Source organism: Tamandua tetradactyla, chromosome 14 (genome assembly GCF_023851605.1).
Source record: "Tamandua tetradactyla isolate mTamTet1 chromosome 14, mTamTet1.pri, whole genome shotgun sequence".
Lineage (NCBI taxonomy): Eukaryota > Metazoa > Chordata > Mammalia > Pilosa > Myrmecophagidae > Tamandua > Tamandua tetradactyla.
In genome coordinates, this window is record NC_135340.1 from 89,478,018 (window position 1) to 89,505,161 (window position 27,144).

Genomic DNA, 27,144 nt, shown 5'->3' on the forward strand with positions numbered 1-27,144 from the left:
TCCCATAGAGGTACCAGTAACTCTGGCTGTGGCTCCCGCAAACAGTGCGTCACGCGCACACTGCCCACCTCACACAGCTAGGAGGTGGGTCATTGAGACGGGGCCACATGCGGACTCTCAGGGCAGGGGAAGGAAGATAGAGGGTACACGTGTCACACAGCTTTAACGTAGTGCATTTATAGAAAAAAGGCCAGCTTTCGCTCCCAGGTGTGCGCTCATTCTCATACTTCAATATCATGGTTTAGAAGATGCAAACTTTATTGCCTAAATATTATTCTATACATTTCCACCGGGGTTCAGGAAAACACTTTGAATTGCTACTTAATTTACACCATAATTACTGGATTACAGCTTTAACTCATTGGCAATTTTGGAAGCAATGTTTTTGAAAGCTGTGGACGTCCCTGATATCCGTTTAAACCGGACCCCATTCAGAGACAGTCTTGGCAGTTTGCACACCTCCATCTCCCACTGCACGAGGTTTTCTGCATGCCCATCGCCATGGACACAGAAGAGTAAGAAACGCTCTCTCTGTTCGTAGTCACAGTTATTGGCATCCAAGACTTTGCGAATTTCCCGCATCATGTCATTGGGATCCATGGAACTTGTGGTTTTCATGCTCCAGGTAAAGCGCAGGGAACGAGGTTTTGCATCTTTGTTTTCATCCTTTTGCTCAGCAGATACATTGCGACTGAAATGAACAGTAGCATTTTTAGTTTTAATTGTGCAGGAAAATCAACCTTTTCTACTTTAGACAGTGCAACAACCAATATCTTCAATACAGCACATCTAATAACCGACTTTCCTATTCTCCCTGCAGACTCACATTTAGTAACTTGTTCCTTCACTAGGAAGAATATACACCGACCCCACTCCATCTCCCAACCGCCTGAATCATAAACCACACATGAACAGCTCAGGAAGGAAGAGTGTCATTAGACCAGCCTCCTGCTCTGGATGCCCACAATTCATTTTTCCTTCTACCACAATTTTCCTTTTTAATTCAACTCCCTAGAACCTCTATTGTAACTACTATTCAGGATAACAGGCAGTTCAATATGCATGTTTTAAGAACACTTGCCCTGTCAATGGCTTGGTTGGAGTTATACATGGGAGGGCCCTAGATGCTGACTGCACCACCAAGTGTGGGGACAGGTTCTTCTTTCAGGCACCTTCATTCATCCTAATTGTTTGCTTTCTCTCCATTTTTTTCTAATTTGAACTTTCAATTTCAGTTTAAAGACAATTCTGAGATGACATTATCTTACTACTGAAATAGAAAGAAAACTGCAATGTTCAATCTTAGCTGTTCTCTGAGGACTGCAATGACCCAGCTTGACTGCTTTGGGAATAGGTTCACAAAGTACAAGCAGTGGTTTCAATACTCACAAGTCAGTGGTCAGTGTTCCTGTCTCATGTCTCTTGGGAGCTCCAAGAACACAGCATCTACTCATTATGTAATAGTAATCATTATTGTCCCAAACCATTATTTGCACTGTCATGAGTGAACCTGGATGCCTTAACGAAGAATGTGAGCACCTAACACTCTCGTGCATTAAACACACACACACTTAATCCTATGGCAAATCCACCCAGAGCTGAGGGGGGGCCATAGGTTTCCCTATGCACATAGCAATCCCTGTCGCCTACCTGCTAGAATATTTACTTTGGTTCACATCCATCAAAAGTGATTAGAAACTGCCTATGTATAAATACTGTGAGACACTAGGAGTGGGTTATAGAAATGACAGAAGCTCTCAGAACTGAGGTGGGGTCGAGAAGGAAACAGGGGAAGAACAGGAAAGTTAGGAGTAGTACACTAGAGGATCACAGGAGAGCAGGGCAATGAGGAAGTGGCTTCCTGTGGCTGGTGGTGCTATTGGCATCTGAAAAAGTATTAGGAAGAGCTCATGGGCTTTCAACAAAAACAGAGTTTTTGTTTTGTTTTGAGCAGAGGGAATACAGTTACCAAGAGCGAGGAGGGTAAGCACAGGAGGAATTCAGGGGCACAATGCAGTACACAGATTCACAGGAATTGGGGACAGCATCGTCTGGGTGACAGCAGCTAGCACTCACTGAGCACTTGCCTGGAGGCCTAGCACCAGGGCTTTATTTGTACCCTCCTGCCTGATCATCATAACACCAGGAGGCAGGTCCTAGTATTACCTTCCTGTTAGGACAGGAAAACAAACTGAGGATGGGAGAGATCCTGCTCAGGCTCAGAGGCAGTAGAACTGGGATGTGAATGGAGCCTGGATGCTTTTTTCCTACACTCAGTATAACCAGGATAGTGGAAGCTGGGGTTGTTGAAGCCATTTGCATCACAGCATGCAGGCCCTTGAATGGATGTGATTTGCCAGGCAATGGGTGCTGGATGAGTTGAACGTTCATTCAGAAAGGAACATGATCAGGGCTCACACTAGCAAGAGAGCAAGCAGGATAAGAAGGAAATGAAACAACATGGCGGCAACTGGTGTGACAACAGGCATCAGGGGAAGAGATCCAGAACATGGCATCCTAAAGCCTCTCTGGTGACCCCACAAACCCTTGCAATAACAGCTACATAAAATTTAAAAGTAAAACATTCAATTATAATAATCATTCTTTAAAAAAAAGCTAATTTAAAATCTGAACATTCTAGCAAATATTTTGCTTTTACTCCTTGAACCATGCCAGGCATCAGTGATGGGCCAAAGGCTTCTTTCTATCAGTGCTCCTGCTGATTCACAAAGCTCACTTTGGGCCCTAACTCCCTGGGCAGGAAGGCTGGAAGCCATCCAGACGCCATCTGCAAAGCGCGGTGCTATGGTCTGGTCTGGGAGTCTTAAGAGATTGGCCACGGCACGCATGCGCCCTCCTGTGGCTGCGAAAGGAGTGGCATGGCCTTGTGGGCCGATGCACATTAGGAGGAGGCAAGGCAGCCAATGCACTTCTGCTTTCTAAACTGCAGTGCCCTTGTTACATTCCATAAAGACATGCTTCACTAAGCAATCCTACCCTGAGTAGCAGTGATGCCAAACATTCAGAAAACAGGATGGCCTCTGCCACAGAAACAAGATAAATACTTATAAAATATTTAAAATAAAAGTCATTTCCCTCACCTTGAGCCCTCATATCTCCCGTTCCTCTCATATTCAGTTGGAAGCCTCATCGAAAAGAAGGTACAAGAAAAGAGAGTGGGAAATAGAAAAGAAATCTTACATACCAGTACATGACTACCCACAGAAAAACACACAAACATCATAAAGTGAACACATTTAAATGGCTTTCTGGTCACCTGTGGAACTTATTAGAACTCTTCCCGCTGCTTGGCCAGAGCCAGCTGCACACAGGCTTCTGCACGCGCCGGCATCCCTCCCAAGTGGGCACACTCCTGGCATGAGCCTGGAGTCCCTTGGACTTTGCAACCACTTCCTACGTTTGAAAGGGCTTCCAATTAAAAGCAAATAGGACTACCAGTTAAATTCTACATTCGATTACCAAGTTCTCTGTTCAAAGAGAAATCTGGCAACTGGGAAGAGCAATTTTTAAAAAATAATCCTACAGTAGAATTTCTAAGAGAAAGAAAATATTGTCCCACAGTCTCTGAGAACAAGCTCAGGCTAGGAAAGTTTTCAGTGACCCTGTGGTTTCATAAATGTGTAGAGCAACAGCCTGGCCTTCTAAAGAGAGCTGAGGGGCCAGGGCCCAATGGGTCCTGAGTGGAAACATTCTATCTCAGAAGGGTGAATTCCAAGACAGTGAGCAATATTTTTGGTTCCTTGACTGTCAGAGTAAAAAAAAAACATTGATTACAAATAATTTACAATGGGCTAAGTAAAAATAATGAGACCTGCTTTTTTGTTTGATGAAAAAAGTGGCTTTTAGGTAGAATACTTTTATTATTTACTCTTTAACTCTCTGAAATATTAAAACATTTTTACTATGCAGCTGCCCACATCTTAATTTTTGAAAAACTCAAACCAAATGAGGCCATAGATGTGAAATGTATGCTTGTTGCCAGTATCAGAATGTTATCTAATTTTCCTGTCATTTTTAAGGCCTTTTGCTAATTCAATCCTCAGTGAAATCAAAATGACGATGAATATAAGTACCACTTACCTTTTGCATGCTTGTGGCTAATCATTAATTGTACATCACTGTTACTGAACATTTCATTCTTCAAACAGGAGCATGCTAAGTGTTATTAGTACCAAGACAGAATTATTTCGATGCTAAATAATTCTACCAAAGAAAGAAAATGCAGAGAGCATGCGTAGGCCTCGTTACATGGGTGCCACCGTCCCTCTAAAATGTCTGACAGAGTTAATTCATTTCTCTTCAGTTTTTTTTTTAAAGAAGTATTTAGTTCTCAGCAGAAAGTTTAGTTTTTAAGAAAACAACAAGGCTAGAAAGCCAAACCTGATGTTAATTGCAGGAGTCATTTGGGGGGGGAGGGAAAGGATTGCAAAAACATGTGTATATATAAATCATACCTTTTGATAAACCTGAATGACATGTTTCTAAAAGAAATTAAGCCAAAAAAAATTAACAAAAATGACTTGTGCAAATTAAATAGAAAACATGTCAATTATATAGAGAAAAAAACAACAAAATAGGGTCCCTCTTCTGGCTAATGAACAATGGAAAGGCAACACTTGTTGAAAAAAGTAAATTTATTATAATTGAGTATGTGATCTTTTTATTAGTGTAAAAAAATGTGTACTCATAAGAAAAAAATTAGCCACAAATATTGATACTACATGAAGGGTAATAAAATTGATTTAAGGTCTTCTGGAAGTAGATATACTCTAAGACAATAAAATTCAACATCTTGTGTTAAAAGAAATGACTTAGGGCAGGCCACAGTGGCTCAGTAGGCTGACTTCTTCCCTGCCATGCTAAGACCCATGTTCGATTCCTGAACCTGCCCATGCAAAAAAAATTAAATTAAATTTAAAAAAATGACTTAAATCAATTGTAATATGACAGTAAGAAATAACATTACTTAAATTTAGAATCTCATGGACTAAAACCTCATCTTCTTGTACATAAACATTATAAATTTCATTATGAAATGTTTACCCATTAAGAGGCTCATTATTTATTTCAGGAAGATGTTTTAAACATTAAATGCATGTTTTTTATGGTAATATTACATGTTGTTTTATAAGGAAAAAAATAAGTAACTGGGGTTTAAACTGAAGTTGATTTTTCAAATTTTTTAATCTCAAAATGAAAGTTAATGACAAGATAGTGTGCATGTTATTTTTATGCTTTATGTAATAAACTGAAAGAACTGTATTTCAAAGAGTGACTAACGGTCTTTAAAAAAAAAATTAATGGTATGATTAGGTTGTCCTGAATAGAATCTGACAAAAGACATTTCAAAATATGAATCCGGTTTCTATGACCATGCTGTGCCAGCTTCCTTGGGCACGTGCAGGCCATGCTTTACAACCTTTATATTTCTAAATTTTTCACCTCAATATTTCTCAGGTCCAGTTCTTGAACTGGACACAGTAAGCATGCAATATATATATTTGCTGATGACTGACTGAATTAAAGAATTCATTGATTAAAAATAAATTTACCCTGCTGACACTGCTTTACCTGTTAACTGAACAATTTTTAAAAGGTGTCAACTAATCTGATTAACTGCTAACCAGTTGAAAATTATATAAAAAGTGGTACACAGCAAAGTAATATGCATTAATTAAGATCACGCATGCGAAAATATGTTGTAAATAACTGAACACTAGGTAAATATAGAATGGTAGTACTCAAAAGATTACCTTAGTTGAAAAATGATTAAAAAGGTCTTTAAAATATATTTTCAATTCTTAATTTACTCTCTTGGGAAAAGAGTTATTGGTCATGTAATATAGGACTGTTTATCCTAATTCCTCCTCTCAGGAAGTCCTGGAGACAGAAAGAGGAGGACACTACAGGACTGAGGCCTTAGTACTTAGCTTAGGGCCACGTAGATAAATTGGAGGGCTCCCTGAACTGCATCTGGGCCTAGGCTGTGCTCCCTACAGGGCATGGGGCAGTGGACAGGGCCTCACTGGCTGCACAGTACCCAGGGCAGTGTGGGGTCAGGGCACTCATTTCCTGATGCCAGTCCCTGCCTCCCTTGCAGCATCTCAGCATGATCAACACAGCCTTTCAGGCATGCAAGTTTACTTCTTAAAGTTACTACTGAAGGGAGGATAGCAAGGATTGTAGCAGCAAGGATTTTAATTGTCTTTAACAAAGAACTGCCTATAACTGAAATTCTGAACCAAGGAAAACTCCAGACCTTGGTTTGAAAACTTTAACAAACATGAAGACTACCTTTCTGCAATGAATTGGGGCAGTCCTGCCTGGAAATCATAAAAATAAGACCCTAGGTTTTTTGAACAAGAAACCTTGGCCTTCAATTTCAACTGAAATACATAAAATAAATGTAGTTAGAAAATGAGGGAAAAGGACTCATGTCCACAACACTACTTCAATGACTTTTCTAGGGGGAGCATGGTGCAGTGGCTTCAAGGGCCCTTTTTGGAGTCAGAAAGACCCAGATCAACCACTTTATAGGGGCAGGATCTCGAACATGTTCCTTAACCTCTTGGCACCTAATTCTTAGTCTTTTCAACTATGCAATAGTGATAACAGCCACTCCACCAGGTAGATTGTGAAGACAAAACCGTGCACACACCCACAGGTAAAAATTCGATTCTCATTATTCGCAATAGTTATATTCTATAAAGTTGCCACAGATAATGAATTAGTGAACACTGAACCATTGCCCCTAGGGGAAACAGAGGTTTAGGGTCCTGTGAGCCTCTGGCCTCCACATTTTCATCAAACTTGTTTTCTACGTGTTTCTGCATAAAGATACCTGATTCAGTATATATTGCTGATTCATTAACGCTGAGATCACAGCCAACAGGGCTGTAACTCATGCCTGAATCATGCTTCTCTAACATGCCTTTTTTCTGCATAAGATACATCACACTCCTCCTGCACTTGGAAACACTAAACCACACCTCCATGCTGGGGGTTATTTTAAAAAGCATAATCACCAATCCAAAGCACAAAAATGTGAAAAACATGATACCAAATATACCACGAAAAGGACACATTTCCAATAAGAGAGCTGAAACAACAAGGCAGAATGTTTGTCCAATCTCAGATAGGATTGTGTGTATTGGGCAATTGAGATTTTCTGCTCTTCTGTGGATATCTGTGAACACGCACAGAAGTAGCGCAAGTACTGATTCTGGGGTTATAAGTAAATTTTAGCAACAGGTGAACCTGCAAATACAGAATTTGTGAATATGTGTGGGCATGCCTACATGTGTGCATATGCGTACATAGTAAGCATTCAATAAATGGCAGCTGATATTTTTTATCAATGATAATTGACCAAAAAAGAAAGCAAAGGAGACAACAAATTCCAGGATTTCAATTATGTGCAAGCCTTTATTTAAAGAGCCCATTGTAGACCAAAGACCATAGGCAGGAGGCCAACTGTGCTGAACCTGATCACTGCATGTGCCCTCTGTGCTGGGGAGTCACAGGAGAACCCCCCTGCCGATGGTGGGCAAACTCAGGGGCAAAGAACACTGGCTCCATCTTCTACCAACCAAGTTTCAGAGGTGGATTATGTTTGGGTTCAGTCCTGAGGAAGGAGGCTGGGGACAGGGAGGCCTGGGACAGGCCATGAGATGGCCCGGAAACGACTATTTGGAGGAGTCCCCAGACTCCTACTGGAGTGAAGTCACCGTCTCTAGTTGGTCCTAAATGAGTGCTCCAAAACTGCCAAGTCCCTTCCGATCATTCTGCAATTCTGGAATGGGGGGTCTTAGTAAAGGGGCTAGAAGAGAAGAAAAGGATGGCTGGAAACCTTCTGAGGCCTTTGAGCACACTCAATGCTTTTGGGTACCAGAAATCTGCCCTAAGCTGGTCTCCAAAATTCTAACAATTAGATCATCTGGGGGAAGATAGTTTAATGTGACTTGCCTAAGTTTTAGATGAATGATCTAGTATAACATAAAATCACTTGAAGAATTAAGGATATTGAAAAGTGGTATTTAGCCTATAGTTGAAATGACAGCTTATTGAACACTTGAAGCATTTCATCCACAAGATACTCAATGTCTTTCTGAAAATAAACCAAGAGTTTCATCTCCAAAACTGTGTTTCTCAACTTTTGATCTTAATATAATTTATTGAAAAAGCTACAACAATTTCAAGGCTTCAGGACAATGGAGCCAGAGATAAAGAAATCTTTCTTTCTTTTACCTTTCAAGGGCTAACTACACTGTACAGATCATTTTCCTCAGTGATTACTTTTTGAGCAAGCCTCTCACTGTCTACACTCTGCTGACAGCACATCGGGAGTTGTGCTAAACCTCAGTACAAAGTAGATATATATGTGATCAAAAGGAATTATAATTTAAAAGTAACAAAAAACTCCCAATGTTGTGAAAAGACTGCGATCTGTAATTTCTGTTCTAAAAGGTTTTAAGGTATAAAGTGAAATGATAGAAATAACTATTCAAGACCTATTAAGTATAAAAACATGAGTAAAAGGTAAAATGAAAAACATCTGGGCAGTGGCTTTATAAAACAGAGAAAACATTTTTCCTTTCTCTATGTGTCTCACTCTAAAACAATCTGCACCACTTGGCACTTACCTCCGTGTTAGTTTTGAAGTTAATTTACTAAAAAGATTAGTGGAGCCACGGCTTCGTGTCTGGGACAATGGTGTAGCTTCATGGGACAGGCTGGGCGAGGCAGGTGGATCATTATATGTTGCAGTTTGCCGCTCCCAGGGCTGGCCATGGAAAGTGCTACGACTGGCAGTTCCTCGTGGGAAGCGGATTCGATCAGGGGTAGCTGCACTGCTAATACTGTGTGTTGAAGCAACTGGAGTTCTCTGATCAGGAACAGTGCTGTGAGATCAGAAAATAACATACATTTACATCTCTGTTTACAAAATCCCAGCTTCATGGCAAACACAGCACACAAAAATTTACAATCACAATATACCTTTTATATACAGGGATAAAGTCAGTTATAATAAATCCAGATCCAAGGGGTACTTTACAGGACTCAAGAATGAAAGGTAAGTTACATGGGAAAGGGTACCAAAGGAATAGTATATAATGAAACAAAGTCTCATGGATTTTAAGGGAATAGTCCATACATATTTTCAAAAGCAAGATTAATGCAGGGACATTCTAGGTTAAAAAAATGGCTAACTCAAGTTTTCCCCTATGCTTCCCTCTCAAATTGCTTACATGCAGAGAACCTTGCCACTATAAAAGAAATGAAGCATATGCAGGTGTAACTGAAGAATTGGCAACTAAAAAGATTTAGAAGCACACTAAAGGTTTAAGTACTATAAAACTCCACATGCTGAAAGCAACCTGGAGGGGAGACGGAATTTCTTATACTCTTTGCAGTATGCAAAAGTACGTGTACACACACATACACAACCAAGGACATCATGAAACAGAATATTCTAAATCAAAATCACATGAAGGACACCTTATAGACAACTGTAACAAAATCTTGGAACTACAAAATGGACAGCACAAATTATAAAGCAGTGGGAACACATTAGTTTCACAAGGAATGTGCATCGTTCTTACATAGCCTTGAAGTTATCTCCTTCACTGTCTAGTGGAGGTAACATCATCTTGGGGTGCCCAGAGGCTGACATGGACATCGACTTCTGATGTCTCAGCCGAATACAGGTAGAAGATGTGGTACAAACTGAGGCAGGGCTAGCTGCGTAAGCGAACATTTCTGTCAGGCTGGGAGGGGGGTTGGGTTCAGGTAGAGGCAGAAACAACAGTATGATGGACCAGTGACCAAAAGAGCAACCTGCAACTTAAAGCACATACCTTCCTCCCCAAACCACCTCATTTTCTGTTGAAGAACAAAAATCTCTTAAACCTGTTTTGGGGATTCTGGAGCAGCTAACTTGTAGTTGTTGAACAGTAATTTAAAGACTTTATGATCTTAAAGAGAAGAAAATAACACCTTCCATGTTTGAGTATTTGCTCATATAAGAAGACTGATATCTTTCAAGCTATACATAAAACAAACCCTATCCCCAAATAGAGATGTCTCCGTGTCCACCCAAGTAGTAAACTGAATATGTAATATGAGCATACCGTGTTTTCAACCTTTCTTCAATGAGTTAATAAAATTATGGGTATACTGATTGCAGTTGTTACATATCAAAGTATCCTAAATTATTATCAGCAACATAGCTTAGTCAAAATTCCTAAAGAGGGTAAGAGAACCTCTTTTTTTCAGGATGAGAAAACTAACAGAGAGCAAATTAAATGTTTATAGACAGAAACAAAGTGAGTGACAGAAGTGGCTACAAGTGTGGTACAGACAGCTACAGACATAACTATGTGCCTTTCACCAATGCCACATTTTCCCTAAATTCCTGCTTGATTACCATATACTTAAAATTACAAAGAGGAAGTTTCTATCCCTTAAGGAATTAAAACTAAGGAGACCTGGGGCTTCAGAATTCTGATCACAGTCTTCTAGTCATTCTGCTGAAATCCTCTCAAACCTGGAAACCATCAAGTTCTTTCTTTCCCTCCTTCCCCATTTCTGCTGGCTGTGACATGCTGCTAGCTTCAGCTGCCTGAGAGCTCTGGTCTACCCACCTTCTTTACCTCCACCCCCAACAACTTGGGGTGTACAGTCTTGTTGCACTTGCAAGCCCACTCATCAGGACCTTTCTGCACTGGTCTCTCTGCCTTCACTCTCACATCTCAACCTACCCAGGATACAAATCTGACCCTCTCACTTATCTTGCTTATACCATTGCAGAAGCTCATGGAATCTTCAGGATAGAGTTCAACTTCTTACCTCAGCATTCCTGGCACTTATCCTCAGGCATCCACTCTGATCCCTACCCTTTCTCCAGCCTTTACGTCTGTTCTTCTTCTCCTGGAACTCAACTTATGGCCCCTTCTGACAACTTGTGGGCCCTTGGTTATACACCAAGTCCAAGGTGCTATTCTCCCTACCAGCAGACCTGGTGTTTCTATCCACTCTTCAGAATTTGATTCAGAGGTCATCCCCTCCATGAAGCCTTTCTCAGCGCACCCTCTTATGGAAAGTCAACTCATTTCTTCCTGGATATGTGGTTCATGTACTGACCCCTGCAAATCACATTGCACTTCAGAGACTCTTCCCAACCTGAGCTCCCCAAAGGCTCAGCCCCCACATTAGCACAAGCCTCAGAGCAGGCGCTCAACAAATGTTTTCTTATTGAAAAAGTTAATGAAATAAGCCACTGGAATTCTGAGAGCTTCAAATGAGGGAGACAGGTCTTTGCTCTCTGCCTTGGGAGAGGTGCTCTAATATAGTCAAGGAAGAACTGGAAAAAAATGCCTTCTACATATAAAACTATATTTAATCTCATTGCTTTTGCCACTCAGTAGTCATTCTTTTCCAATGGAACAGCACTTGGATTTTGCTTGGAGGGAACCATTCCCCAACTCTAAATCTCTGGGCTTCAGAGGATGTTGTCTCTGCCCCAGGTTTTATCCAGCCACTTGGCTAGTGAGAGGTTCTGAGACTGGCATGTGCCCAGAGCCAGATCAACAAGGGTCAATGAGATGATTCTAGACCTTTTATTTGTGCAGAGCTGAATGTAGGTTGATATTAAGTCTGAGGCTTTCCAGAGCCCAATACTAGAATAACAATGTAAGAAGCTGAATGATGAGATGGCCCTGACTCTGCCCTGGACTTTTTTAGTTATGAGAACTAGCAGATGCTCTTGCTTAGGGAAGCAGCTTGGACTAGGTTTCCTGTCACCTGTAACACAGATCTACGCACACAGACACAGACACACGTGTATCTTTGTTTTGTACGTTTCAGACAGATACAACCAGCTTCTGTGCTCTATCATCTTTCAGGCAGGTCAAGCAAGGATCAACCCACTTCATCACCCTGCCCAGTCACTGACATTTCCTTGCCCAAATAAGGAGCTACTAATCAATGGCTACATCAAGAAACTCAGGAAGAGAATGGGCAGGGTAGGAGGGTTTACTTTTTTCTTCTTTCTCTGGAGAATAAAAATGGTCCCACAGACCTTGGATAAGGAAGGACTCTGCAGAAGGAAAGGTTTTATGCTGGGTACAGAGCGTAAAGCAGGTGCTGAATCTGTTTCTCATGAGGCACAGTGCTGGCTCGACAGTGTAGGAAAGACATGCAGGCACATAAGTATAGCAAGATTGTTTGGATAGATACTTTCAGCAAAAAATGAGCCTCATTTGAAGTTAGAGACCTTTCTAGAAGGAAAATGTATATCCATATTTTCATTATAAACTAGTCAATGAAAACCTTCTACATAGTAATTCTAACAGCAATTAAAAAAATGGATTATTGCTTCAGAAATTTATTTCTTATCAAATTAAGAATTAAAAAAAATAACAACAAAATATATTTGCTTTCTTACTTCCACAGCAGGCCTAGCATCTTCATTAAGGAGACAGTAAACGACTCAATAAATGTCTGCTAAATTTCAAACATGAATTCACAAAACTTCTATTTACAACCAATAGCCCCACCATCACAAGCTGCATTCTAAAGTTTATCAAGTTGGTTTTAGTGATAAATTGGTCAATGTTGCCCCCACCCCAGAAAACTGTGAAAATGGATAGCTTTACTTCATAGTCTAAGCCCACAACAATCTACCCAAGCAAAGCAGTAGCTTAATTATACTTTCAGTAGTTCTCCGTCAAAGAAAGAAGCATTCTTTCAAATCTTATTTTATAGAAATAGTGAAGCTTTTCTTAAGAAATTGCATGCAGTTAATTAAGTTCCTATTTATTTTCCAACTGCTTTCTATTTCTATCTGATTACCTTTTATTTTTAATGCTAATCCAGTTGAGTTTCCTAAAGAACAGGTACTTTCAATTTGTTCCATTATGACATCTATACCATATCAGGACATTTTAAAAAATTTTTTTTTTTTTAACATGGGCACGGCACCGGGAATCGAACCCGGGTCCTCACGCATGGCCGGCAAGCATTCTTACCTGCTAAGCCACCGTGGCCTGCCCATACCAGGACATTTTAATACAAAATGTTCTGATTGTTAATTAGAAGCACACTCATGGATCGGGCAAAGGCAGAATAAAAATATAACCTGAAAGACAAATGTGTTAAATATGACCAAACCTCCTCCCCTCAACAGCTTGGCTTCATGCAGGACAAGTAGCTAAGTGGATAAAGTAATGAAGCCATGTCACAATTTTGAAATTTCACCTACTATACTCAACACCTAAACATGTTTGAAAAGATTCTGTTGTTTTTTATTATAAAAGCATCATGCACTTCTTTGGGGGCAATCAAATAAATACATTTCAAATGCTCCCATAGATATCTAAAAGCCTATGCAAAAGGAAAGACAAGGTGTACATTTACATATTATGAGGGTTAACATAACTCAAAGGTTTAGATATATTCAGTATAAACTAACAAAATCCATCACATTCAAGTCTGAGGAGTTCATTATTAATGATGAAAGTTAATGCTGATTGTGCATCTACCATGTAAGAGAACACACTAAGTGGTTTAAGACTCACTATAAAATTACATGATTTGGATAGCCATATAAGTGAAGACATAATCAAACCCACTGATGCCTGGTTCATATTGACTATAAAGTCAATGCTGGAATTAGGCAATTTTCAGAGACTGAGATCAGAAGAAGGCAGAATAATTACATCATGAGAATTATAGTAGAAAGTAGGTTCGACTTCAGCATGTCTGCTATTAAAATGACATTGTTGGAAAAAAAAATTACATTCCTGGAGAGAAATGTGGGAAGGCAGCAGAAAAGGAAGCTCCAGGAATCAGTCCTTTCACTAAACAACTACAAAACTACTGAACTGGCAGAAACTGTATGAATTAACTACTTTGAAACTCTGGAGTCTAGTGGAACATGATACAACATCAAGGAAAACGCTGGAAAACTACTGTAATTGTCAGTGAATTTCACCCTCCAGGCAGTGGCCATGATCTCTAATTATCCAGTCATATGGCAGGCAGCAGGGGGGTGGCAGTCTGGGCTCACAGCACACCTTGCTGGTATTGGTGTGGGTTATAAAGACCTAGTCCAATGATTGCTGATCGTTGGTTTTGATCAGATACTCTGAATGGCTGGGGGACTTATTCCGATGGTAGCAACTGTCTCAGCGGAGACCAGCAGAGGAGTCTTAAAGAGGGAGTACCATTTCTTTTTCTTTAAACGCTTTTTTCTTTCCAGTTCTCCTTTGGGAGTAAAATTAATTTGAAGAAGTCACAAATTGAGGGCTTCAGCCCTCAACAACAGCAAAAAGTCCCAGAGGAGTGGGAGCAGTATTTCCACAGTTATAATGGCATAATACTTAAAACGTCCAGTTTTTAAAAAACACAAAGAAACGGGAAGGTATGACCTATTTACAAGAAAAAGATTTTGCCTAAAACCATCCCTGAAGTTCATAACTACAAATATTCGTCAAATATTTTAAACAAACTGTCTTAAATATGTTCAATCAGTTAAAGAATCCATATACAAAGATCTAAAGAAAATTAGGAAAATGAACATGATAGAGATAGAAATTATAAAAAGGAACCAAGCAAAAATTGGGACCTGCAAAGTAGAGCAACTGAAACAAAAAGCTCATTAGATGGATTCAACAGCAGGCTTGAATAGGAAAAAGAAAGGTTCAGGAAATTTAAAGATAAGACTATTGAAGTGATTTAGTGTGAGGAACCAAGGACCTATAAGGCACCACCAAGGGAACCAACATATGCACCATTGGAGTCCAAGAAGGATGTGAAACAGAGAAATGGGAAATAAATTATTTGATGAAATAACAAAAGAAAATTTCCCCAATCCAGTGAAAGAGACAAATATATACATTCAAGAACTTCAATGAAATCCAAGCAGGATATCTTGTAACAGATCTACACCAACACACATTAAAGGAAAACTGATAAAATCCGAAGACAGATGGGTTCAGTGGTAGAACACTCATCTTCCATGCAGGAGACTGGGGTTCAATTCCTGGGCCATGCATCCGCCCCCAAAAAAGAAATCCAAAGACAATGAGAGGATTTTGGAAGTAGCAAGAGAGAAACGACTTGTCATGCATAAAGGATCTCCAGTTAAGATGAACAATGGATTTCTCCTCAGAAACCATGAGATGGCATATTTAAATATTTAAAGCCCTTAAAGATAAAAATGGTCAGCCATGTATTCTAAATTACCTTTAGAAACGAAGAAGAAGCCGCCAGCGTTTTGGAGCACGTAGAAAGAAAATCTGAGATGAGGGCATGGTAGCCCATGACGAACTCAGGGAATTGTGCTGTAGCCGCTTGCTGAGGGGCGCACTGAAAATTACTACCTTTTTCTTTCTTTTCTTTGTATACATGTTACATTTTAGAACAACAACAACAACAAAAAAAGGTTACCGAAACCATAGGTAGTTATAGTAAAACAGATAAAATAAATTCCTAAAATAAAAAATTTGAAAATAGTATCATAGCTCACTACTATAGCAAAGTTGATGTTTGCAACAACTTTTTTTTTTAGAATAGAAGGGTTTTTTTTTCAATATGATAAAGGGCTTTTATGAAAAACTCAAATATAATTTTCAATGTTGAAAAACTGAACTCCCCTAAGGCAAGTAACAAGAGAAGGATACCTGCTGTTACCACAGTTAATCAACACTATACTAGAAGTTCTAACTATGCAATCAGGCAAGAGATATAAAAGGCATCCAAATTAGAAAGGAAGAAGTCAAATTATTCCTATTTGCAGATGACATGATACTGTATATTAAAAAACAAATGAACAAACAATGAATCCACAAGAAATCTACTAAAACCAGCAAACTAATTCAGCAAACTTGCAAGAGATAAGAAAACACCCTGAAGTCAACTGGGTTTCTATACACCATAAATGAACAACCTGAAAAGGAAATCAAGGAAGAACAATTCCATTTACAACAGTATCCAAAAGAATAAATTAGGTAGGAATAAATATAACCGAGGAGGTGAAAGATGTTACATTAAAAACGATAAAGCATGGGTAATGGTGATTCAGCGGCAGAGTTCTCACTTGCCATGCCCGAGATCTGGGTTTGATTCCTGGAGCCTGCCCATGTCAAAAAACAACAACAAAAAACTATACAACACTTCTAAAGGAAACGAAAGGAGATGTAAATAAATGCAAGGACATTACACTGAGATGTAAATACATAGAGACAGAAAACAGAAAAGTAGTTACCAGGCATGGAGTGAGGGGGAAAATGGAGAGTTACTGCTAAATGAGTGTGAGTTTTGGTTTGGGACAATAAAAACAGTACAGAAACAGATAGTGGTGAAAGTTAAGACAGTATTGTCAATGTACTTAATGTCAAAGAATTGTCGATCTAAGTTGGTTAAGAGAATTTTAAAATTATATATATGTATAATTAAAAATAAATTACATATACTCGTAAAAAAGGAAAAAAATTGACATTTTTACTAAGAAAGCTCTTCACACGTGCTCATGTCAAAAGCTACAAATAACAAAATCTATGCTTTATTTCCTGTAGACCCTTTAAGATTTTTATTTTTTACATGGTAAAACGTCTATCATTCGTTGAAAAGTCACAATAATAAATAAACAATTTTAATAAGAGAAAAATTAGCTATTAAAAGTCAACTGTGTCAGGAGAAAAAGAAACAATATACATTTTGGACAGGATTTAAAGCATCATTGCAAAGTCAGCCCCAGTCACGATGGCAGAGTAAGATATCTCAGGGCTTCATCCTTCACATAAGCTTTTGAACAAGCAAGAAGAACTGACAGAAACGTCTCTCTCAAAGCTGCAGAAAGAGTTAAAGGACTGCTGCAACAGGATGGGTGCTGAATCCAGAAAAGGCTACTTAAAAGCACCCTGGTTTGGTCCCAACCCTACCACTCACTGGCTCACAGTAGAGCCAGTCCACACTTCTAACGCATATTCATGATTCTGGTTCTAGAGGGAGCAGAGTAATCCTGGTGCAAATACTGGGAGCAGGTATGTCTGGCCCAATCTGTCTGGTGATGGCCTGAGGGACTAGTCAGCCCAGAACTTGCCCTGCATGTAGAAGGTAGCTCACTGAGCTTTCCCAGAGAACACTGTGGGACAGCAGAAAACTGAAACTGCTTGAAACAAGGAATTCCTGCTTGTAGGACATACGATGCAGTGCCTAGGACCACAAGAAAGCTGTTTCCTAGGCATGAGAGGACATCTGGAACAATGTGAACAGGAGAAAACCTAGGAACACAAGAGCATGCCTAAGACAAGACACACAAGTAGAAAAAATCAGGGAGGCAGGCCTCCTATCTTTGGTCTGGAGTGATTTGTGAAACTCATTGTATGGATAAGCCATGAGGGAAAACACTTATACAGGTCAATTTGTAAAAACTGGGAAAAATGTTTCCTTTCCTTCATCTTTTTTTTTTGTGCTTAGCTCCTGGCATTTAAGGACATACCTGTCATAACACTATCTGGATACTAGTTTAAATAGTCTAAATTGCAGCGATAACTCATTAAAATATCAAAATGTCCAAATTTCTGGAAAAAAAAAGGATTAAAGCATATAAAGAAATAGGAAGCAATGGCCCAGACAAAGGGAAAAAATTAAAGCATAAGAAAACACATGAATGAGGAAAGTCACCCAGAACATACCAGACAAAGACTTAAAGAAAAAAAAAAGGTCCTAAATATGCTCTAAGAGCTCAATGAAAACATGGAGAAAGAACTAAAGAAAATCAGGAAAAGAACAGATGAACATAAAGAGAATTTCAATAAAGAGATGGAAATTTTTAAAAAGAACCAATAGAACTGAAGGGCACAACAGCAGAAATAAAAATTGCCTGAAGGGTTTCAACAGCAGACTGGAGTTGGCAGAAGAAGAAGAAGTGGCGCTGAAGATAAGACAACTGAAATATATCAGCCTGAAGAGCAGCAGAAGAAAAGTGAAGAGAGCCTGAGGAACCTGCGGACACCATGAGGCATACTGACGTACTCATTGTGGGAGTCCCAGAAGGAGGGAAAAAATAGAGAAGGGTGCAGAGAGAATATTCAAAGAAATAACGGCTGAAAACTTCCCACATTTAATGAAAATTATGAATATACACAAACAAAATGCTCAATGAAGTCCAAACAGTATCAACTCAAATAGACTCCTCCATGACATATTATAATCAAACTGCTGAATGCCAAAGATAAAAAGAAAATTCTGAAAGCCAAAAGAAAGGAGCAACATATCACATACGAGGGAGCCTCCGTAAGATAAAAGAGAAATTTCTCACGGGAAACTATGGAGGTAAGAAAGAAGTGGGATATGTATGTATTAATATGCTGAAAGCAGAAAGTTGCCAATCAAGAATTCCATATCCAGCAAAAGGTCTTTCAAAAATGGAAGAAAAATGAATAGTTTCCTTGGTAAACAGAAGCTGAGATTCTGTCACTACTAGATTGGCCCTATAAGAAATGCTAAAGAGAGCTCTGAAGGTGAAAGGTGATCATAGACAATAGACTGGAGGCCTATGGAAAAAATAAAGATTTTCAATGAGAGTAATGCCATGGGTAAATATAAATGCCACTCCTATTGTAGTCCTGGTTTATATCCCTCCCTTTTATTTCCAATTAGATACAAAAGGCAAATGCAAAAAATGTAGTGATAAATCAGTAGTTTTGGATTCACAATGCATAAACATGTAATTTGTGACAACTATACAAAGGTGGTGGGATAAAGAGGTACAGGACAATGATCTGAGCATAATATTGAAATTAAGTTAGTATCTAAGCAAGGGATACTGTCATTCTGGATGTTAAATTTGAGACCCATGGTAAATACAAAGAAAATATCAGAGAGCATGCAAGGACACAGAGAAAGAAATTAGAATATGGGTTGCTGGGGGCAGGGGTTATGGAGAATTAATGTCCAATGGGTACAGGGTTCTGTTTGGGAAGAGAATAAAAGTTTTAGTAATGCAAGGTAGAGAGTGCATCAAAATTATGCTACTGTGATTAATCACACTGAATGGTATCCTTGGGAGTGGTTGAGATGGGAAAATTTATGTTCTAAAGGCACGAAAAAGAAATAAAACGCATCCAAATTGGAAAGGAAGAAGTAAAACATTCACTATTTGCAAATTACACGATCCTATATATACAAAGTCCCAAAAAATCTACAACAAAGGTATGAGAGCTAATAAGTTCAGTAAAGAGGAAGAATATAAGATCAACATGCAAAAATCAGTGGTGTTTCTATATATTAGTAATAAGAAATCTGAGGAGGGAATCAAGAAAGGAATTCCATTTACTATGGCAACTGAATGAAACAAATATCTAGGAATAAAGTTATCCAAAGCTGTAGAGGACTTATACAAAGGAAACTACAAAAACCATCGCTAAAAGAAATCAAAGAAGACCTAAATAAATGGAAGGACATTCGGTGTTCATGGATTGGGAGACTAAATATCATTAAGATGTCAATTCTACCCAGATTGATTGACAGATTCAAAGCAATCCCAATAAAAATTCCAACAGCCTACACTACAGAAATGGAAAAGACAATTATCAATTTATCTGGAAGGGTAAGAGGCCCCAAACAATCAAAATCAATTAGAAAAACAAAAACAAAATCGGAGGATTCACATTGCTCTAAAAGCATATTACAAAGCTACACTGGTCAAAACAGCAGGGTATTGACATGAGGATAAATAATTCTGACTAATGGAATAGAACTGAAAGTTCAGAAATAGACCCTCACATCGACACCAATGATTTCTGACAAGGATTCCAAGTCCACTCAACTTCAACAAATGGAAGATGTGGATATCCACATGCAAAAGAATGAAAGAGGACTCTACCTCACAACAACTAATCAAGGTGGGTCTTGATTAGTTTACTGGAGTCCTTTAAAAGGGGAAACATTTTGAAGAAACCTTAGATGCAGATGCAGACGCAGACACAGGCATTTTTTTTTTTTTTTTTTTTTTTGGTGTTCAAGTTGGTATAGGTCATTTGTTCGTTTCTAGGAGTTTGTCCATTTCATCTAAGTGGTCTAGTTGGTTGGCATATAGTTGTCCATGATAAATGCTCATGGTTTTTAAAATTTTTCAGGATATATGGTAATGGCCCCCCTCTCATTTCTGATTTTACTTGCATTCATTCTCTTTTTTCTTTATTGGTCTAGGTAGGAGTCCACTGATCTTATTTATTTTCTCAAAGAACCAACTTCTGGTTTTGTTGATTCTTTCTACTGCTTTATTGTTCTCCAGTTCATTTATTTCTGCTTTAATCTTTGTTACTTCTCTTCTTCGATTTTGCTTTTGCTGTTCTTTCTCTAATTTCTCCAGGTGAGCAGTTAGGTCCTCAATTTTTTCCTCATCCTCAACTTTTGCTCATTCTTGTTTCTTTAAATATAGGCATTTAAGGCAATAAATTTCCCTCTGAGTACTGCCCTTGATGCATGCTGTAAGTTCTGATAATGTTGTATTTTCACTCGTCTCCAGATATTTACCAATTTCTCCTTTGATTCACTAATTAGTTAACAGTGTGTTGTTTAACCTCCATACATCTGTGAAAGTTCTGGGTTTTTTGGGTGATTATTAATTTCCAGCCTCTTCCCAGCAGATGGCGCTCTTGAACCACCTCTTCCCCTCTCCTGACTGCAGTGGCTGGCTGTGCCAGATGGAGTGCCCAGCAGGGACAGCAGGATGGGTGGTCCCAGCATGTGGGGCCAGGCAGCTGATCACAATGCTCAGCCAGGCAGTGGATCCCAACATCCAGCAGGCAGACTATTCCAGGGCCTGGTGGAGGAGTGACCAATCTCAGTCCTCAGCAGGGTATGGCTAGGTACACCTCTGGACACCCCATGGAAGCTGCTAGCTGCAAAGCTGCATGGGAAGGTCTCCTCACTTAGCTGAAGGGGGCAGGCTGTAGTGGAGGGATGGTCTGCTCCCTCAGATCCATACTGCCCCATGTGCCACTGCCTACCCCTGGTGGGGTCTTGGCTACATAGACTCACTCTGCTCTCTCCATCTGGATGTTATCACCATCTCTGTCTACCAGGACCTCCCCATGAAATGCCAACACCTTCTTTCATCACTCACTCCCTGGGACTGCAGTCCTGGTTATTTTTTCTGTCCCCTCTCTTGTTGCCTCATGGAACTGATGAAACCAGCCTGCCCTACTTCACCATCTTCCCTGAAGCCCTCATGGCATCGAATTTAAGAGTGAAAGACAGGAATACTGTTGCATCAGTTTCAAGGAAGAGAAAGTGGTCTTTACATTTAGTGCCTTAACTGAAAGTAATTTTACTTATAACAAGTTGGCTTCAAACCCTCCAAAATTTCCAACAGTTTTTTGATTCATCTTTTAAGAAAGAAATAAACAAAAAATCCAGATATCAAAATTTTATGGTTCCTGTCCTATGAGGTCGGTGCTGAGGCTGTTTTCTGTTCATCATAATCATAAAGAAGACATTTTCAAAGCAAAGTAAATGGGTGGTGCTAACAGTCACGATAGGGCCCAGGTCATGATACGGAGGAATCTGCCCCAAGGAGAAAGCTGTCTGCAAGTAGAACATAGAAAGGTAATGATTCTAAAGAAATAACAGGATTCTTTATCTTCAAAGAGAACTGAGTACTTTATGAAAAGAGAATCAGAAGAGCACATGCATCCATGCACCTGTTCTCACACATACATAAAGGTGGGGTTGGACCATAGATCTCTGACTAAAATACCCTTAAAAAGGTGGAATCTGTACTTTAGAGAATCACAGAGTATGTGATTCTCAAAAGGAGCTTAATAAAAGTTAAAATTTTCTCAGGAATTTAGAAGAGTTTCTAAAAGCAAGAAGGGTCAAGAAACAGCATTTTTCCAGTCCTACATACTGAGATCCACAACACAGTAGAAACTTCTAAGTCTTCTATCAATAACTTCTGTGAAATCAGTTTTGAACCAGAAGAAACTGGATAGATTTGAGAATAGAGCTGACATAAAAGAAAATCTTCAGAGAATAGACTATTATTAAATAAATATACCAATAACTATCCATGAGTAAAGTCTCCAGTCCAGCTGCTACAAAACCCAATGAAGTCTTTTAAGTTTTTACTCATAAGGAAAAAGACAACATTAAAACAAACACACACAGAAGACTCAAAAGGAAAAAAAGAGAGAACAGGGAAGAAAGTGATTTGTCAAAACATAATTTTACAAAACAAACTTTTACCTTCATATTGAATTAAATTTAAATGGTCTGAGGAATAGGGAAGTAGTAAATAGTTTGGTTTTAACGATCAAGGAAGAAAGTACACTCTGTTTAGGCTGTGAGAGAAGTTAGTGATTAAACCTCTCTCTAAAGGAAACAGAAACCTTGTGATGCAATTTGAAGAAGTAAATATCCCAAGAAGAAAACAATTTGATGCTAGACATAGTGATACGACATGACCATATAATGCTCAAATTAGGAGAGAGGCCGGGAACAATGAAAGATGATGTGAATTTATTTTATGGATCACTCCTCTAGGATCTTATCTGCTCACTCTGACTTTTATCTCATTACTTTGGATTTTAGACACTGCTATTCCAAAAAGAAAGAAGCAAAATACATACCACCCTCAGGAATTTCTTCTGTACTAACTACACTTAATGATTTCCTAACAACGCCATTCCTTCTATTTTTTTTCTCTTCTTCTGGTTCTTTCTCATGGTCTCTGTAATTAACTAATGCCATTTTACTGACTTATTTTCTGATCTCATAATTCCAAAAAAATTGTTTGCACTATATGACTCTCCTTATTGATATATTCCTTTATAAGTTTTTAAAATCGTGTTCATCCTATGTATGCTTGCCTCTCAATCAGATTGGAATGTCTTATTTCTGGGATCTATGTCCAGTGTCTCTAAGGTAGAGATTTTGTTTCCACTAGATCTTTCATCAAACTTCTGGCTTTGTACTAATACTTATCCCACCCCAGTGTGTGGGCCACATCTTCCAGAAGTGGGGCTCTCTACCTCAGGTCCTAGCTTACCCACCTCTCAGCCTTTATTAAAAAGTTAGTAAGGTACACAAAATAATCATCACTTCCCTACTCAGTGTTCTACTATTAAATTATAGCTTACTAACATCTATGTCTTCTAGAAAATCTTTCTGCTTCATTCAATTCAACCCTTTCAATCATACTTGGTCATGAGGATAAAGCTCTTGGAGAGAGAAATTTGGAATCCTGGTATCTTGCTAAATATTAGCATTCAAATTTAACTTACCTTTAGAGAATCCCATTATTATTATAATTTTTATGATAAAAATTGAGACATAAATAATGGGTTTTCACTTCATTTGGGAAAAACAAATTTACAAACAGATAAAATTTCATACCTGTTTTCTTTGCCATTCTGAATGACTGAATGTCTATCAGCTGTGGTTCTTCACTACAAACATAAGTATTTCGCCGTGTCATTCCGCCAGATGCTGTATTGCTCTATTAAAAAAAGGTATTTTTGTCTTAAAAAGAATTGTACCTTTTCTAAATCCTAGTAGTTTGTAAAATCTGTGCTAACAATAATCCCTAAAGATTAATATTTTTAGTTTTTGTAAAAACTTGAGAGTCTAAAACCAGGAAATACAGTACTGTGATAAGTAACTCATCTACACAGGTACAAATACTATCTCTAAATAAAAATACACTAAAACGGCAGTAGTAATGGCCAAAGAGATAAAAATGGGAGTCGGGGGCAGCAATCTCTACCCTTTCTCCTTGCAGAAAAAAATGAAACACGGTGATGGTTAAGTGATTCTGAAAGCTGAACTATAATAATCACTTACAATAATAATTTATGAATGACAAAACAAAGCAGGGAGAGTGACCCACTAGTTTAAAAAGCTAATATACTCAAAATTTAAAATAAAAAAGAAATAAAAGTAACAACTAAGGAATTTTATCAGATAAGAATTTTTAAACAAAGATAAAGTTGAGCAGGGCATACAGCATATATAGAGAAACTATAAAAACTAACGAAAGAAAATTAAAATGCTGCTAAGTACTTTTTTCCTTTATAAATAATCAAATATGAGTAACTGATAATGCCAGTGATATACTTTCAAGAGTTCAGGAATGGAAAGTTATGGAGCAGGCAAAACTCATTGGGCACCTTCATGTACCCGAATTCTCCAGAATCACCATACAAATGAAAGACTCCCACAAAGAGATGTAGAGCTTCCCCACACGTTCCAGGGACTGGACTATGTTTTGGGATGGGGTGAATTGAGAGGGGTATGAAGGCAGAACTGTATTTTTGTCAAACTTGTGGAGAAAAACGTGGTTAGAATATCCTTAAGATTGTCCATTGCTCTGAAAATTCTTTCTAAAATTACTTCTGGGAGTGGCAAGAATAGTGATTGGGTTAGAAAGAACATACTTCAATTCAAGAAAGAACATACTTCAATTCAGAAGGAAAAGTTTCTAAAGCTGAATAAATTCAATTTAATTTAACATACATTTACTGACTATTTATGTGCTGGGGAGACTTAGTTATGGGTAGGGATCAAGAGCTAGATCCAGGTCAGCAGCAAAGTCTAAAGCAATTACATACTTTTCTTTTCATTTTCTTCACGTAATACAGAAGACATGACTGAGAACACAGGAGAGTGAGTATTAAATTAGCTAGGACACAGAAAAGCACTCAACAGAGTCCTCAATCAATATTAGTAATCATTAGAGTCCTGTGAAGACTCCTTTTAAACATCACTTTCCTGGCACATGGGCAGTGAAAACTGTCCAGTGGGTATGAACAGACTGCCATTAGGTTTTTCTATCTGCAGTCATTATTTGCTTTTATTTACCTTGTTTATTAGACTGTGAGCTCTGCTTTCAGGGCCTAGAATAACTGAAATCAGCCTTTGACATGAAGGACCTAATCACTTACCTTCCAGGAGAGGGGCAGTTCAACAAGAAACACTGACAACACAGCAGATGATGACTACCTTAATGGAAGGTCACTGGAGTTCAGAGGGAATGAGAAGGAAGCAGAGACAGGGCTTGTACAAACTGAGAGTGGGCACAGAAGTCTAGAGAGGACAGCATTCCAGTCAAAGGAGAATACGGAAATCAAATAGGCAAGCTCACAACAATTGTGTCTAGACTATTTCAACCCTACAAACCAAGGAAAATTCGGCAGTCCAAAAATACTTACACTAGGGACGGTGGAACTTTTTTTGCGTTCAGGAATATCTGCCTTATTGGGATTACTTGCACTCCCAAGCATGGGACTGGCTGGAGCAATTTCCTTGCCTCTAACAGCATTGCTGCTGGATTTCCGGGAAGGAATTCCATCTTCTTTGAGGTCACTATCTGTAGTGCTGGTCTGACTCCTTTTTGGATATGCCACCACTGAAGGAATAGCTGGTCCAGCTAAAACAGAATTCATGTCACATCTTATTCAGTGAAAATATGCATATTTTGTAAGGTGACCAAAGACTGCTATTTATCTTAAAAAAAAAAAAGTAAGACAGTAAAAATCCTCTAAGATGGTTTCCATTTGTATTTAATGAATATAAAATACTCATTATATACAATGAATTCAATTTTGAAATTTCACTTATTAGCCTTTAACTTTCTAAGTTCCTTAAAGAATCTTTGTTCTATTAATAAGTGACTATAGCTGTCCTTTGGAAACATTTTAAGAGTATGTTATCAGTTATAGATAAGTAATATAATTAACTAGAAGCACACAAATCATGCAGAATAAACTGGTTCACCTTGTTTAGCTGAGAGAATTACACCATTTTTTTGTACAAGAGAAGCCTTCACCATTTGGAACAAAATAGTATACATTTTATGGGCCATTTCTTTTGAAGTTTTATCTCTGGTTGTTTTAAAGCACTTGAAGTTTATGAGTCATTATTTTGACTGCTTTAGGGGATGGGTTGAAGAGTAATTCTATACAGAAAAATCTTCTACATAATCAGGAATTTGAGAAAACTAGAGACAGTGAAAGAGCCAGAGGAAAGCACATCCCTGCATACAAAGAGGGAGGAAGTGGGTGGTGATTTCTTGTCATAGGCCCCCACTCCAGGAGGTGGAAGATTATCTGAAGTCCATAACAGCTCACCTGAAGACTGCTTCAGTAGCACAGGAGATTTGGAATTTAAACGACTTTGGAAACTAACCATGAAAACTAGTATATTCATTATACATGCTGTCTAGTGGTAATCTTAAAAGAATGGGACCAAATGCTCATTATTTATTCTAAGACGGAACAAACTTTATATCTCAGATCTACTAAAAAGAGAGAGGGGAGGAAGCTACAAACATTTAAATGGCAAATCTGTACTTGGAACGGAATTAAAACTAAACAAGGTTAAATCTATTTATGGGAGGAGATTAAAGCTCTCAGTGTGGCAAGTTTAACAAATAAATCAAGTAATTAACAAAGTTCAGAATGATATTACACTTAATGCTTATCTTTCTTTCCAATGTCATGAGGTCTAATGACATTCTGAACTTTTAAGTTACTATTGGTTTGTTTAGAAAGCTTTATGGATTTCTATTCAGAAGATAATAAAATACTTTAATTTTAAGATTTGAGATTTTGAATGTAAATAGATATTGGTATCACCCACCGACCTTATTCAGACTTCATTAGTGTCACCTACGTGCGTGTGTGTTTGTGTTATGTATTTAGTGCCACTCAATTTTTGTCACGGGCAGATTTACATAACCACCAGCACAGTCAAGACTCTTTCATAGACGCAGCCACCTCCCTCTCAACCCAATGCCCTCTTCTCTTATCACTGAGAAAGAATATTCTCTACTTGTATAATATTTTTTGTCATTTCAGGAATGTCCTGTGAATGGAATAATCAAGTATGCATCCTTTTGAGACTTTTTTTTTCACTCAGCATAATTCCTCTGAGATCTACCCAAGTTGTCAAGTGTTTCAAGTTTGTTTCTTTTTAGTGCTGAGTAGTGTTCAATGGATGTACCACATAGAAACTGACTTTTATGTAATCATATAACCTTATTAAGTCTTTTGGGGTCATAGTGTTTGGGTTCATAGTCGGAAAGACCTTCCCTACTCCAGAATTATAAAGGAA

General features: G+C 38.4%; 1 protein-coding gene across 1 annotated transcript in view; it reads right to left on the reverse strand.

Annotated features, from left to right (window-relative positions):
- Positions 1 to 234: 234 nt before the first annotated feature.
- LOC143656376 (MAP/microtubule affinity-regulating kinase 3-like) overlaps positions 235 to 27,144 on the reverse strand; it is a 106,674-nt gene continuing 79,764 nt past the window's right edge. The window contains 7 exon segments of the mRNA XM_077128459.1: positions 235 to 691; positions 3,102 to 3,146; positions 4,476 to 4,502; positions 8,664 to 8,921; positions 23,428 to 23,479; positions 23,482 to 23,530; positions 25,242 to 25,459. Of these exon segments, the coding sequence (XP_076984574.1) occupies positions 346 to 691; positions 3,102 to 3,146; positions 4,476 to 4,502; positions 8,664 to 8,921; positions 23,428 to 23,479; positions 23,482 to 23,530; positions 25,242 to 25,459 (995 nt within the window). The 3' untranslated portion in view covers positions 235 to 345.